General features: G+C 45.7%; 1 protein-coding gene across 16 annotated transcripts in view; it reads left to right on the forward strand.

Annotated features, from left to right (window-relative positions):
• The first annotated feature begins 4366 nt into the window (after positions 1 to 4366).
• Positions 4367 to 14038, forward strand: part of LOC139049177 (uncharacterized) — a 110252-nt gene continuing 100580 nt past the window's right edge. For 13 of the 16 annotated variants that reach the window (XM_070524493.1, XM_070524490.1, XM_070524477.1 and 10 more), the window contains exons 1-4: positions 4367 to 4470; positions 6394 to 6414; positions 11308 to 11406; positions 13123 to 13182. In XM_070524493.1, coding sequence (XP_070380594.1) covers positions 6399 to 6414; positions 11308 to 11406; positions 13123 to 13182 — 175 coding nt within the window. In that variant the 5' untranslated portion in view covers positions 4367 to 4470; positions 6394 to 6398. The remainder of the gene's footprint in view (positions 4471 to 6393; positions 6415 to 11307; positions 11407 to 13122; positions 13183 to 14038) is intronic. The other 3 variants (XM_070524478.1, XM_070524483.1, XM_070524485.1) reach the window with 2 other exon arrangements.

Here is a 14038-nt window from a genome sequence, read left to right on the forward strand (position 1 = left end):
CAGTTGTTTTCTAGGCGCCATGCAAGTTAGCCGGGCTGTCTCCGCGCATCAGCCGCGTCGACAACAAGCTCGGATGCCAGAGGAAGCACACAGTACCTCACGGGAAAATGTGCGAAAGACGTTGCTTATGAAATACCGCTTTCGTGTGGGAAGAACTATGTAGGTCAAGCTTTACGCTATGTCCACGACTGAGCACGGGAGTATGAGCTGTCATTAAAGAACAAAGGCAATGCGCGCAATTAACTGCGGACTGCATTGCCTGCAAGTGTGAGCCACGCCTTCGTGACATAAAAATACTGGGCAAAAATAGTGACACGATGGAACCAGAATGGTTGGAGGCTTTCTATATTAAGAGAAAAAGGCAGGAAATGCATTAGCGATACGTCTGTTTCTCTCTTGGGAAACGAATTCTAACTGTTCGACAAAATGCTGCGAGTTTTCACCGTGACTGCTGCACGCATGCACTGTATTCCTGTGACTTCGCTCTACGAATAAAATTAGCAGTGGCTTAGCTCGTCTATGCCAGGATATACATAGCGAAAGCTAAGGCATAGCATGGTTGGCCTTGGTTAATCTTGATTAGGTTAGTCTGGTTGTCTAGCTATGTTGCGGCGTTTAGCCAGTCGTTCTGCGCGCTGTTTGTCTGTTTCCTGGGCGATTCGTTTCCTCTTTATCTCGTTCAGATGTCGATTCCAGTCCTCCTCCTGCTTATTGGAATTGTCGCCGTCCGTCCATACTACCGCCTCAACTGTGGTTGCGGCGCACGCGAGCTCCCCTTTTCAATCCTCCGACATGTTATCAGGCATGCGACGCAGCTGGCGAAGCGAGCGGAGGCGAGCGCAACGACGAGGAACAGGTGTGACGTAATACCAAATGGTGGCATCGGAAAGGCGCGGCGCTGCGGCTCGGTGCTACTAGTGGCGCCTGCGCACTAGTGAGGGAGCGAGAGAGAGATATCCGCGGCGATGGCCCGCGTTGTGACGTCTTGTACTTCCTGGGAGCAGCACCACGGTGAAACCGCAAGTTCGCGGCCAGTAAAGCTTTCGCTTTAAAACTGTTCAATTTTAGCGCTCGCTTTGTTCTTTCTTACCCCCTCCTACTATACTCGCGGTTAACTTTTTGTGATTGTGAAGGAAAAGCTACGGAGGCAAAGCGCGCACAAGTGAAAGCGCTTCTGAATAGAGTCCCGCGTTTTCAAGACTCACCACGGAATGTAAAGGTTGACTTTTTTTGCGGCTTTTCCCTTCCGCTTCTGGGCAAACGCGCAACCGTCGCACGTGAAAGCTGCGCCGATTCAGCGTCCGAGCAACCATAAAGCAATGTCAAACGCTGTCGGACTACTCGGCGCGGTCACACTTGTGCAGAAGCTCCGCCCCCGTAGCATTGCCTTCATAGCCAGAGAAAGTTGTCCGCGAGTATAGTCCTTATTTCCACGTCGTGCTATGTGTTCCTTAGATTTACATAGTCTCCGGAAAGTCCGTGAAGTATTCGAAGAACGCGAACGCATTAAAATGTTTAAGCTTTCTCCGGTGCTGGACGAAACGAAAACCACTTTACATAGGTTCAAGTCCAGCAGCTCGAGGCCTTAGCGAGCTGCGCAACGAATGCTTTTAGAGCGCAGCTCTTAAGTCGAGACCATACGTAAGCTTGCAGACGCGCCCAAGCTCGCGCCTGCGCGTCTTGTGTCTGCCGCGTCTCGCGAGGATTGGTAGCTTGCATCCACAAATACGCGCAGAGCGTGTGCTCACTGCATGGACTCATTCACAGACGCCCTGGAAGACGATACTTCGTACTTTGTTATTGACAGTGTTTCAAAGGGCTTCGATACCTATAAGAGTAATTATTATATTTTTAGAGCTCTTAGATCAGCCCAAATAGGAAAGCTTAAGCACATTCTTGCATAATATGAATCTGCTTCGCTGAGAGTTGTATGTACCGCGCCGTGGCTGTGTAGCCAGGTACGCCGACGCGAGGCAGCTCAAGCGCGCGATAACAGGGAGCAGCTGTTCACCGAGATCGCGCCGCGTTTCGACGCGTACGAGCCATGCTGCCCTGTCTGCGCATGCGTGGTCGTGCGGAAGCGAGTTTGCGCACGTCCGCAAGCGTACAGTCGCCCAAATCTTTAGCTGGTGTGCGGGAGCGGCGACTTTTCCGGGCGTCAGCGCCGTATGACGCGGCGAGGCTGGAAACAGCCTAGTAGACGATGGGCCCAGCTGAGCGCGCTTTGTCCGCATGCGCTTAGCCTCAGACTGTTTCCAGCCTCGCCCCGTCAAACGGCGCTGACGCACGGAAAAGTCGTCGCTCCCGCACACCAGCTAAAGATTTGGGCGACTGTACGTGTGGTGTGGGCTTCTTATGCCCCAACCACTGGCACGCGCCGAAAGCTTCGCCGCGCGCTGGCAAGCGAACGCGTTGCTTCGCTTCGGCTGGAGGGAAAGGGCGCGCAACCACTGGAGACGCGCGCCGAAGCTCGCTCCTCGGCTGCGGCGCACTGTTGCTGGACTATTCCGTCTTCATCCGTCAAAGTTCGGCCTAAAACAGCCTGCTGTAAACTAAGCTTGAAACAATAAGTTAGTGATCTGTATGTGCTTTTAGATATAAAAAACACGTTTGAATAATGAATATACACCTGCCGCAAGTTTGTTTTTATTTTTGAAGTAACAATAGTGTACAAAATATCGACATCAGCGCACGCGCGTCGTCTGTCTGCAAGATCGCTTTGCAAACACCTGCACGACGATGCCATATATCAAAAACTGTTGTACCATTTCATTTTTTGGTAGCTTATTGCACAGCAAACTGTGTAAGAATTAGGCGTGCAATGTATAACTGAAAAAAATCTGTGTTGGAAATATTGCCACGTAGTAGTGATGGTAAATAAATAGCGTCGGCGTTTTCCCTCGTAACCGAGCGAACGAGCGCAGCAGGAGACGGAAGACGGCGACAGCGAAGAGAGCGCGAGGAAGCAAGCGGGGGAGGAGAGTGCAGTGGAACCATGAGGCGGAAAGCGGAGGAGGAGCGCATGGCGGCGTACGCGGAACATTCTTCCTGCCGCTGGCGTCGCGATTACGTGACCTTTCTGGGTGAAGGCAACTGGTCGATAAACCCACACATGCTGCCTGCAGGCATCAGTGTTGCCGGATTCGAGACCCTCGTTTTGTAATGAACGAGAAGAAAGGGGGTTAACCGAGGGGCCGGATTTTTTATTAGTCATATAATGAGAAGCCAACAAACAATGACACCAAGAGCAACATAGGGAAAATTACTTGTGCTTACTGCTTGTATTTAGGCTTGTGAGTGGTGGCGCTGGCTAACACTCTCGAGGTTAGTTGTAGTAGTAAAACATAAATACCCAAGACAATGGATGGGAAACGGCGCTGCGGTAGCTCAAATGGTTTGAGCATCGCACGCGTATTGCGAAGACACAGGATCGTTCCCCACCTGCGGCAAGTTGTTTTTCCATCCACTTTCATTGCCATCAGTTTATAATTTCTTTAATTCAATTAGGAAGTACAAGTAATTTGCCCTGTGTTGTCCTTGGTGTCTGTTTGCTGGCGTCTCATGATATGATTAATAAAATCGGCCCCTCGGTTAACCGCCTTCCCTCTGGTTTATATATATATATATATATATCCCAGGGTTCTACTAGGACACATAAATACCCAAGAAAGTGGGTGGGAAAACGACGCCGCGGTAGCGCGCGCATTTGGTAGAGCATCGCACGCGAAATGCGAAGGTTGTGGGTTCGGTTCCCACCTGCGGCAAGTTGTTTTTTCATCCACTTTAATTTCCATTAATTTATCATTACTTTATTTCATTTATTAAGCACATGCAATTTCCCTTATGTTGTACTTGGTGTCAGTGTTTGTTGGCTTCTCATTATATGACTAATAATTATCGGGTCCCTCGGTTAACCCCCTTTCTTCTCGTTTATATATATATATATATATATATATATATATATATATATATATATATATATATATATATATATATATATATATATATATATATATATATATATATATATACACACACACGTCGCAATGCTTTCGAATTCATCCGCATAGGTTTACCTAAGTGCCCTTCAATTTGTTTTTATGGCTGTCTCTCGCTCGTAAGTATTACGGTGGTGTTATTATTACACCTGTTAGATTGCATGTAGTTTATTTGTTGAATTGCCCACGCAGAATTTGTACGTATACATTTGTTTTGATGCATTTCTTCACTATGGTTACCACAATCCACTTTACTGGGTCCTTCTTTCCTCTTACTAGCTTGTATATTTGTGTCTTTCTTCAAGTCTGAATCTCGGCATATGTGATGTATAGTGGGCTGAGCTCTTTCAAACGGGAAGAGCCAACGGACCGCGCGAGCTCGTGATCACAGTGTCTCGTGCTTCTGGCGTTCTAAGCAGTCGGTATAGCCAGCCGCTTGGAACTATTCGCGTTCGACGTTTCCTCTGAACAGGTAAGGCCCTTGGCAATATTAATCGGTGGCTGGTAACACAGCGCCGGCACTCGTCGACTGCGAAGCGAAAAGACGACGCAGCAGCACCGCTTTACAGTGTTCGGTCGATTTCCAGGATTTCCACGTTGTGCGGATCAATGCGCTTCTCATAAATGTGAGGTGACGTTGATCAGCTTTACCTGTATACAGCCGCGTCCCTGAACTTTTGCTGCTATCGGTCCAGCTTCTCGATAGGAACTTTTACAATCCCAGGTCGAAATTTATGGAGTCCTCCACTACGGCGTGCCTCATAATCAGAAAGCGGTTTTGGCACGTTAAAGCCCATAATATAATATTTTACTTTTACAAAATTTTACAAAACGTTACCAATGTACCGCTGCCGATGGGGGTGGCTGGTGGCTGCGCATGCGCAGTTAGAACCGGTAGCAGTAACGCTATTGTGGTGGCAGTTGCGGACGCCATGCCAAAATATGTGACCTCTGCTTCTTCCGCAATCAAGAGAAGTTTGCTTGCCGTCGTTTCTCCGGTTTGCACTGGTCTTCGCTCGCACAGCCGGCCTTCCGACCAGCCGCCGCCGTGGTCCCCTGTGGCTGTGCAGCGGCGGCTGCGCTGCTGACTGAGCTCGCGGGTTCGATGCGATGAGCATTGCCAGCCCATGCCAAGCAGCGCTTCGCGTTCACCGCGACGGATATGTTTCGGTTTGATAGCGATGGAATGCTTACGTGTGTGTGTCAGCTCGTGTCCGAATGACGTCATCTTCGGAAATTTGCTTCCGTTGCAACGATGCGCCTGCTAAAGCCGAATGTCAATTGTTGTAGCCATTAACGCGATGGCATCTTCAAGTTGGTTATTCATTTTCAGACGGGAATTGTACTAACGACGAAGGGAGAAAAACGAAACGTTGCGCGCTCACAGACACCTGATTTTTCGCTGCAAAGCTGCGACAAGGCACATTCTTGCGCGCTTGCACCACTGTGTATGAGGCACCCTGCATATTTTTTTTTTATGCTTCGTGCCTTTGTCGCGGCGTTAGAGCTGTGTTAGTTTCTCTGCGCAAAAGTAAATCGGTTGTCAATCAGCGCTGTGTTTAAGCTGGAGAAGAGAGGAGCTAAACATCTTAACTACCGTGGCAAAATAAGGCATAATACAGCAGAGAGCGTTAAATTTGGCTTATTGTCCTACGCTTTTCTCCCGCATCTGGGCAAATGCGGACCCGTCGCGTGTGGAAGCTGCGCTGATGCAGCATCCGTTCCGAGAAACCAGAAGTTCTGTCAAACGCTTCCTGAATACTGGGAGCAGTACCGCATGCGCAGAAGCTCCGCCCCTGTAGCATACCCTTCATAGCCGCAGGTTCGCGAGTAGTTCATCACCCGTTGTAGAGTTGGCTTTCTACCATTTCTCAGATGCCTTGTGGCCGAGTCAAATGCAGAGAGGGGACTAAAAAAATGCGCCTTGTACTTGTCGTACTGGCATAAAGGCGTGTACCCTGGAATTAAAGAAGTGTTTTTAACTCTGCTTCACCATATCGTCTTCTATGCATTGCAGGCAAGCTACGGCTCGCATCAACCACACTCAGTAATGAGAGCCGGAAAAAAGGCCCCCCTAATGTATACATCACTGGTGCCTTCGCGGTGAACGCTCTGAGAATTGTAGGATCCTGGAAGGATTGGCCGCTTACTCTGTGGCACGCAGCTGGCTCTCGCTCCTGATTGGCTGACACGTTCCGTCGCTGTATCTGTACTGTACGTGCAGTGATTTGGCTTTCGTTGTTTGAAAGGTTAGGTTAGTGCTTTTGCTCACCTCGGTTTCATCCACGCCTACTTTTTCGAACCATTTACTCCCTACGAGCTCGCACAGTTTTCTGTCGTTCAAAGAGTTCAACGTTCCTCTTTGCTCACACTTTGTTTTCATGCTATGTTTCAGCAAACATGCAATACAACCAAGGTAGGTGCCAACGTGTCTCGTGTTTCAAAAGACACAGGTTTTCCTGCTAGAACTACAACTCTGCCGGCGCTGCCATCTTTCGGCAACCACATGAATGGTGGCTTATTAGTATACGTGCATGCTTGTATGGCGTAAGACGTCTTTGTGAGGCTGTCTCACCTTAAATTTCAAAGCAGTCGTAGTTTTACAGCGACAGTTTAACACAGCGAGACAATAAATTTATGCACACGTGGTATTCATTAGAAATTGTGGCGCTCTAACGCAGTATAACGTTGAGTATGATCTGTTTGTAGAGCCACAAAGTCGTTTGGAGCCAGGCGGAAAAGTTTAGTCAAATCGATGCCACCATTCCCATGCTGGGTGAACCACCATGCTTGCAGCATCTCGCGGACAGTAGTGTCAGAGTTTCCTTTAGCAGCTTTTGTGGCTCATTGTATCCCGGAAGGAGATCATGCAGTCGCTTTCCTTTGCCAGCGACAGCGCAGATGTTTGCGGCGCCGACACATACTTTCAAGCATCCACAATTTCTTACACTGCAGGTCATGGCCCACAAATGGGTCGTGAAGGGTCCAGCTACGTGTACGTTCTGCTTGGCGGAATAGAGGTGAACTTTCAGTCTCAGTGCTCGTACTCTTACTACGCCGCTTTCTTTATCACCCCCGAAATGATAGGTATTATTCATAGTCTCATATTAGTTTTAGCTACAAGATGGACAATGAAAGGGTCAGACAAATGGCGATTTCAACCTTCGGTCGCCACAAAGAAATCTTCACCGAACCCGGTCTCCCAAACGCAGCCAGTTTTCGCTCACCGAAACTGTGCTGTTGAGGTTCAACAGATACGGTTGTATTGCCAAAAAGGAAACCCATCTTTATCGTTCAAATAAATGATTATTTCAATCGTTGGTAAACGCATTAACAAGTATTTATGGTAGCTCTTTCTGCTGCAGTTAATGTACTATAAATAAAAAAAATGCATATGTATCAGCATCATTGAAAAAAAAAGACATTTTCAGATGGCTTATGGAAATGAAATTAGCCACGAAGTTTCATTGTGAATATGCCGTACAAGTCGCATGTCGGTAGTAAGCCGAAAGCGAAAAAAATAGTATCCTCTAAAATTGTAACGAGGTCCCCAAGTAGCGACCCAAAACACTCTATATTTTGCTAAATGTCGCTGATGATGACTCGCTTTAAATGCTGATTTTTTTCATGTTTTAATTGTTCGTTGCTTTTGGGCTGTGGCTTTAAACTACCTCCTGATAAGGCGAGTCAACGTTCGGAGTGTGAACAGGGGAAACAGCTACGATTTTCTAAAACGGCATCGCATTTCAAGATTCCACTTGGACTAGAAACGCTGCATATCCGATGCACCTGCATGGCTCACCGGGAAGCTGTGTCCGGTACGTTCCTTCATCGGATGCTGTGGCTGAACGAAGACGCGCGTATTCTCCTCGGAATAATATGACGAAAGTTGACAAGACTCCAAAAGGGTCGTTGAGGTGTCGTAAAACCTTTCTAAATTTTCCTTAAGTTACGAACACTCACTCGAACCTTCTAATTAGATAGATAGATAGATAGATAGATAGATAGATAGATAGATAGATAGATAGATAGATAGATAGATAGATAGATAGATAGATAGATAGATAGATAGATAGATAGATAGATAGATAGATAAATAAATAAATAAATAAATAAATAAGTAAATGACCACGGGAACTCCGAGGAACTTCTAGCATATATTCACGAAGCCAATAGCGGGCACATACCGAAGAGCTGCTATCGCTACAACGCCAGACCGTCTCTTTCCGAGTGGATGACGCTCGGTGAGCGCGCGCTTTGCCGCAGCCTGTCTGGTTTCGCGTCGGTGATTCTCCGTCGGTGCGGAAGGGGGGCCCGCGCACGGCGCGACCAGTTTCGTCACACCAGTGCCTTACAATTGCGCCACACGTCAGGCCTTTACTGGAACGCCTATGATATTGCGAGCATTGAAGTATCGCCATAATGTGACACTTTTTGAACGTGGTCAGAAGTGACCTCGTTTAAGCATCTCTTTTCACCATATCTCCCGGACAGTCGTCCTGCCTCAACCAAGTCTGGCGCAGCCTATAGGTCGCAGTGTGGGAATACACAATAAATCACTTCTTACCACGCACTTCCAAGAGAGTCGAACCACCTCCAATCACCAGTATGCAACTACTGTAGATCGTCAAACATTATTGACCACTATGGCTAAGATACCTCAGAAAGAAAATAGTTGCTCTGTATTTTCCCATTGTATTGAGAGGCCGACGCTCAGACGTAGGAAAATGTTTACGCAGGAAATGCTCAACAATAGCAATGTGCTCAAGCCAGCTGCGGCTATCCATCAGGCGGCACGGTGTGAAAATGTTCGCTGTCCGTGGTTCGTCTGTCTATTCTCGGGGGGTGCAACGAAAGCGGGCCGGGCGGTCGCAATCCTGGCCGTCAGACAGTTCGTGGGACAGTTCCGACAGTTCGTGGGAGAGCAGCGTAGTGGGTTAAGAAGCGATTTCATTATCTAAAGGTTGCTTATGCAGGCCTACCGCAATTTTTGTCTCGCTTAAAGGCAGCGAAACATTTTACCACGTGAGAGGTTGCAGATGGCGTACATATACTTCTTGCGATGTTGTGAGTGTCAGTGAATGGTTCACGAAAAAAGGTTCCAGAAATTAAGAGTCTTCATAACTGCAACTAAAAGGAATGAGTCTCCGTTGCTGCTCGCTGTAAATGGCGCAGAATCCAGAATGGCGAAAGCCGACTCGGCGACTAGGTTACGAGATCGGGCGCGGCCCACGGCGCGCCCAGACTCTCGGAGGCCATGTGCCAGGACCTCAGTCATATCCGCCAACCATCAGGTGCCCACGTCACTTGCTTAAGGGTTATTTGTTAAATGCTATTAATAACAAAATTGAGCTTGATCAACTTTACAGCTGTGCCAAGTTGGCTTTGATCATATTCGCCTAATTGCAGTTAGCCCCTAACGAAACCGTAACTGGCGTCCGTCACACCGCTCTACGCAAGAAAAGGGCGAATCCGACTGGATCTCTGGAATGAATACGCGGTAAGCATTCATGCGAAATGACAGTGCAGTTGAGTATTTAGGGACGACGTGGAACAACACCGTGCGCTCGCTGTAAAAAAAAAAAGAAAAAAAAACACCAGCACATGACTGTGCCACGGCCACTGCATGTGTAAAACACACAAGGTGTGTGTTCGTGGAGCAGCCGGGACTTTGCCACCCACCGCTGGCTCGCTCATTTTTCAGGTCATGTACTCGCAACGATGCCCGTTAAAAGGACAGCAGCTGTTAGACGCGAGAAGGGACCGTTTTATTCAATCGTCAATGCCTTTGTCAACTTGCGTGCGCGTTGCAATATTCAGCCATATTCGAGTTTCTTTTTTTGCACAATGCTTGTAATATAGCGGACTCTAGCGGCAGCCGTTGGTTTAGATTGAAAATAAAAATACAGCTTAGCCGAAACATACAGATCCTGCATGTTGAAAAATCGAAATACACGAACAGCGAGTTCTCATGTAATTAAAAAAAGAAAGATAACATAACCACCGCAAGAACAAAGCGAGAGATAGTCTAAAAAGAGTTGCATAACAAATATTCAATACCCGCCCCAAACTTTTTTCCAAGAAAAGAAACGTAGAACGTAAAAGAGTTAAAATAATTTCAAGAATATTAGTAGCTTTTGCGACTGTGTTTAACAAGCAGAAAGCTTGTGACATTTGTTCCAAAAGGACTTCTTCTTGGGCAAGTTGGTGCTTAGATTTCCTAGGTATACTTTGTGGCGCAAAATACATTTCTGGAAAAGGGACAGAAGAAAGGGAGACAGTGAAGCGCCGAGTTGAGTTGGCGCTTCACTGTCTCCCTTTCTTCTGTCCCTTTTCCAGAAATGTATTTTGCGCCACAAAGTATACCTTGTGACATTTGTTGTGCATGTATCTAGACATTTCTTGTATGTATGTATGTATGTATGTATGTATGTATGTATGTATGTATGTATGTATGTATGTATGTATGTATGTATGTATGTATGTATGTATGTATGTATGTATGTATGTATGTATGTATGTATGTATGTATGTATGTATGTATGTATGTATGTATGTATGTATGTATGTATGCATGTATGTATGTATGTATGTATGTATGTATGTATGTATGTATGTATGTATGTATGTATGTATGTATGTATGTATGTATGTATGTATGTATGTATGTATGTATGTATGTATGTATGTATGTATGTATGTATGTATGTATGTATGTATGTATGTATGTATGTATGTATGTATGTATGTATGTATGTATGTATGTATGTATGTATGTATGCATGCATGCATGCATGCATGCACGTATGTATGTACGTTGAACTCCTCGGGTGATGTTCTAACTGTACGCGGCTGCGACCTGCTACGGGGACGTAGCACGCAAAGCAACTAACTGCTGCTGCTGCCGGGCACAAGGAACCGTTCCACGGGTTGTCTCACAACAACGCTGGCGTGTGTGAGGCAGGCGAGGGGTACGTGTCGTAGCAGGCGATGAAGCTGCGCGAGACGGGAAACCGTGGGCGTAGTCAGCGCTCAGGAATAAATGGGGTAACGTTTGCTTGACGTTTATTGTTCGTTCCGCCACTGTACACACACAGCGGGTCAGAATTGATGCCAGCGTGTTATGACTGGCGTGCGCATTGCGAAAATGTTATTTGTGCTAGAAGACGCGTGCAAAGAAAGGGGGTGCCGGGCAACAATTTGCGCACAGTGCTCGTGCCAGCAGGGCCAGCAGAGTCATACTGGCACACGAACGGGATGGGTCCTCATGCGATAGCTACTCAAGGGGCTCTTTTTCTCTCTCATTCAGGCTACGGTGGTGGTTACGGCGCCAAGACACCTCAAGCCTTCAGCCCACATGACGCTTACGGCGTGCCTCAGCATCCGGGAGCCTACGGTGGGCAGGCTCGTAAGTGGCTATTGCGTTTCAACTTCACACACCGTTCGGCAAACATCGCCACTCTATTTAGCCCAACCAAAACTAACCGAACCTGATGGCTCACTGCTTGACCAAACTCACCCTCCTATATAGCGACACAGTATGTTTGCCACACTGGTATGTATGAAATTGTAATAAACCGAATGTAAATCGTTCCTCTAACACTAATAATTTGAAATGATAATAGGTTTTAGTCTATTACTTTACTTTGTTACCCCAAATTCACGTTATATGTGTGCTGCTACGAACTCTAGCGCTGTGTTGTAGACACCTTTTTTTACTGTCTTGTACAAGGAGTGTCCACTACCTTGGCAGTGAACAGTTAGCTGCCAGGAAGCTTCCACTTAGCACCAACTTCTAGATTCCTATTCAAATACACATGAAACACATAAATGCAATAATTAAGGAACCGCTTACGATATCTGAAATTCCGGCATTTAGGAGGAGGTCAACTTCGATTTCCCCCGTGAAAGGCAGGAATTCTGTCACTCGACAATTATTGAACTGATTGAAATGAGATTTTGTTGCAATTAGTAGAGGAAGCTGAATTCTGTCGACGCTGGAGGCAACGTTTTTTAAAAATTGCCCGAATTCTGTGAATCAAAGTATAACATAACTGAAGCACAAAGTTTACAACTTAGCCAGAAAGACAGCATTTAGAGCTGGCAAGTTTGATTTAACTTTATAGCCTACGTGAAATTGTCGCCATATTTTGTGAGGCGCTTACAAAAGTCCCACTCACAAATCAGCGGCACATTTCAATGCGGCGTACAATTTGCATAAATTTTATCTACTTTAGATGTCACAACAGATGCAATTCACAGAATTCTGATATCGTTTCGTATTCATAATTCGGGTTGTAAACTTGATGCTTGTCTTATAAATTTTGAGATTTCCAACATTGTTAAAAGAGTGTCCACTAAAATAATAAGAAATATATAAATATAGTTGCTAAAGTCGGTATACTTTTTCTTTCATTTATGCGCAACAAGCATAATCAAATTCAAGGTAGTGGGGTCGGAGCTAAACGATTTCTTGCGTTGTCACGCATTTAGATAATATCTTGCAAACCTAGAGAGCCCAATTGCGCGAACATTTAGACCCAGAATATATATATATATATATATATATATATATATATATATATATATATATATATATATATATATATATATATATATAATCAATTTCCTTACAAAAGGTACCGAGAATTAGTAAATAGAAACAACATTGCAGCAAGAAATTTACAATTCCGTAACACTGCACCAAAAGCAGACACAATATTGCGTGAACTGTGAGACTGACACACGAGCGCTCGTGTGTCTGTCTTCTTTCACCGTCCTCCTCTGGTTGTGCGCTTGAAGTTTTTGTCATGTATCGGTTGGTTAGCATAAAAACAGCAGTTATTATACGCTTTGGATCCTGCGTGAAACTACTGCATTTTTTTACGTGAGTTCTGCTAAATTCATAACAGTGTCACTATACCCCTTAGCTGCAACCTTTAACTTAACAAACTTGTCTGCTTGTTTGGCCGTGGTTGTAGGAAAATTTTGCTGCTTCGAATAAAAAATTTAGAGAGAGGCAAGCCGATGTATGAGACTGTCGCCGGCTGCTTGACCACCCGGCACGGTCGGCACCTACGAGAACACTGATAGTCTCGACATTGCCCTTCATTTCTTTCCCTAGCAGAGTACGGCGGATACCAAGGATACCCAGGATACCCAGGATACCAAGGATACCAACCGCGTAAGTGTTGCCGCTTTGTTAGCTTTCTTGAAGTTCTTCAAACTATTCCCGAAGAAACGATGCGTCTGGCGCTTTTGTAACTCACTCTAAATCTTCCGACTTGCAGCTAGACTCCGAAGTAATCTTAAAACGATGCAACAGGACGACAGGCACCTAGGACTATCATTCACAGGCATTGTTTATTTCCCTTAAAGCAGTACTGTAACATACTTTCGAAGTTGAAAGTTTGCGTTTCTCGCGCGCAGCAAGATCATCAGGTACGACGACTGGAAAATGCATATAGGATTCCTGAATTTACTGCTAACGTTCTCTCGAAATTCCTGGCCCGGCATCATATACATTGTCGTGACATCATGACAGAGAACAAAAATTTGCGGCAGTGTTTTAGGAATAAGGCTATAGCTATAATCTTATTGCCGATTGGAAAAAGAAGTCAGAAGTCAGAAATAGACATCAGTACGTCTTCAATCTCTAATCAATGCAACGTCAAGCATGGCTTGTATAGATAGATAGCCGGATCTGTTTTACGAGGTGCCTTCGTAGATACCCTCGGCAAAGCATTCAAATGAACTTCTCGCGCTGGTTGATCGCGAAAGCGATTTCTTTTTCCACCACCCGAAAGATCAGACCGGTCTATATTTGGTCGTAATTGAGAATAAACGAAAATTACAAATTGTTTAAAACAGATTTGAGTTTACGTATTATAAATGTTCTGCCAAGCTGACAAAGATTACAACGTTTTTGAAAAGGAAACCTAAGTTAGTGCTTTGTAATGCAGTAAAAAAAAGGACATCAAGATCCTGGAAATGAAATATGGACGTTGTCATATACTAAGCGACCCTCGACGATAGCAGTT

The sequence above is a fragment of the Dermacentor albipictus genome, chromosome 8, assembly GCF_038994185.2.
Source record: "Dermacentor albipictus isolate Rhodes 1998 colony chromosome 8, USDA_Dalb.pri_finalv2, whole genome shotgun sequence".
Classification (NCBI taxonomy): Eukaryota; Metazoa; Arthropoda; class Arachnida; order Ixodida; family Ixodidae; genus Dermacentor; species Dermacentor albipictus.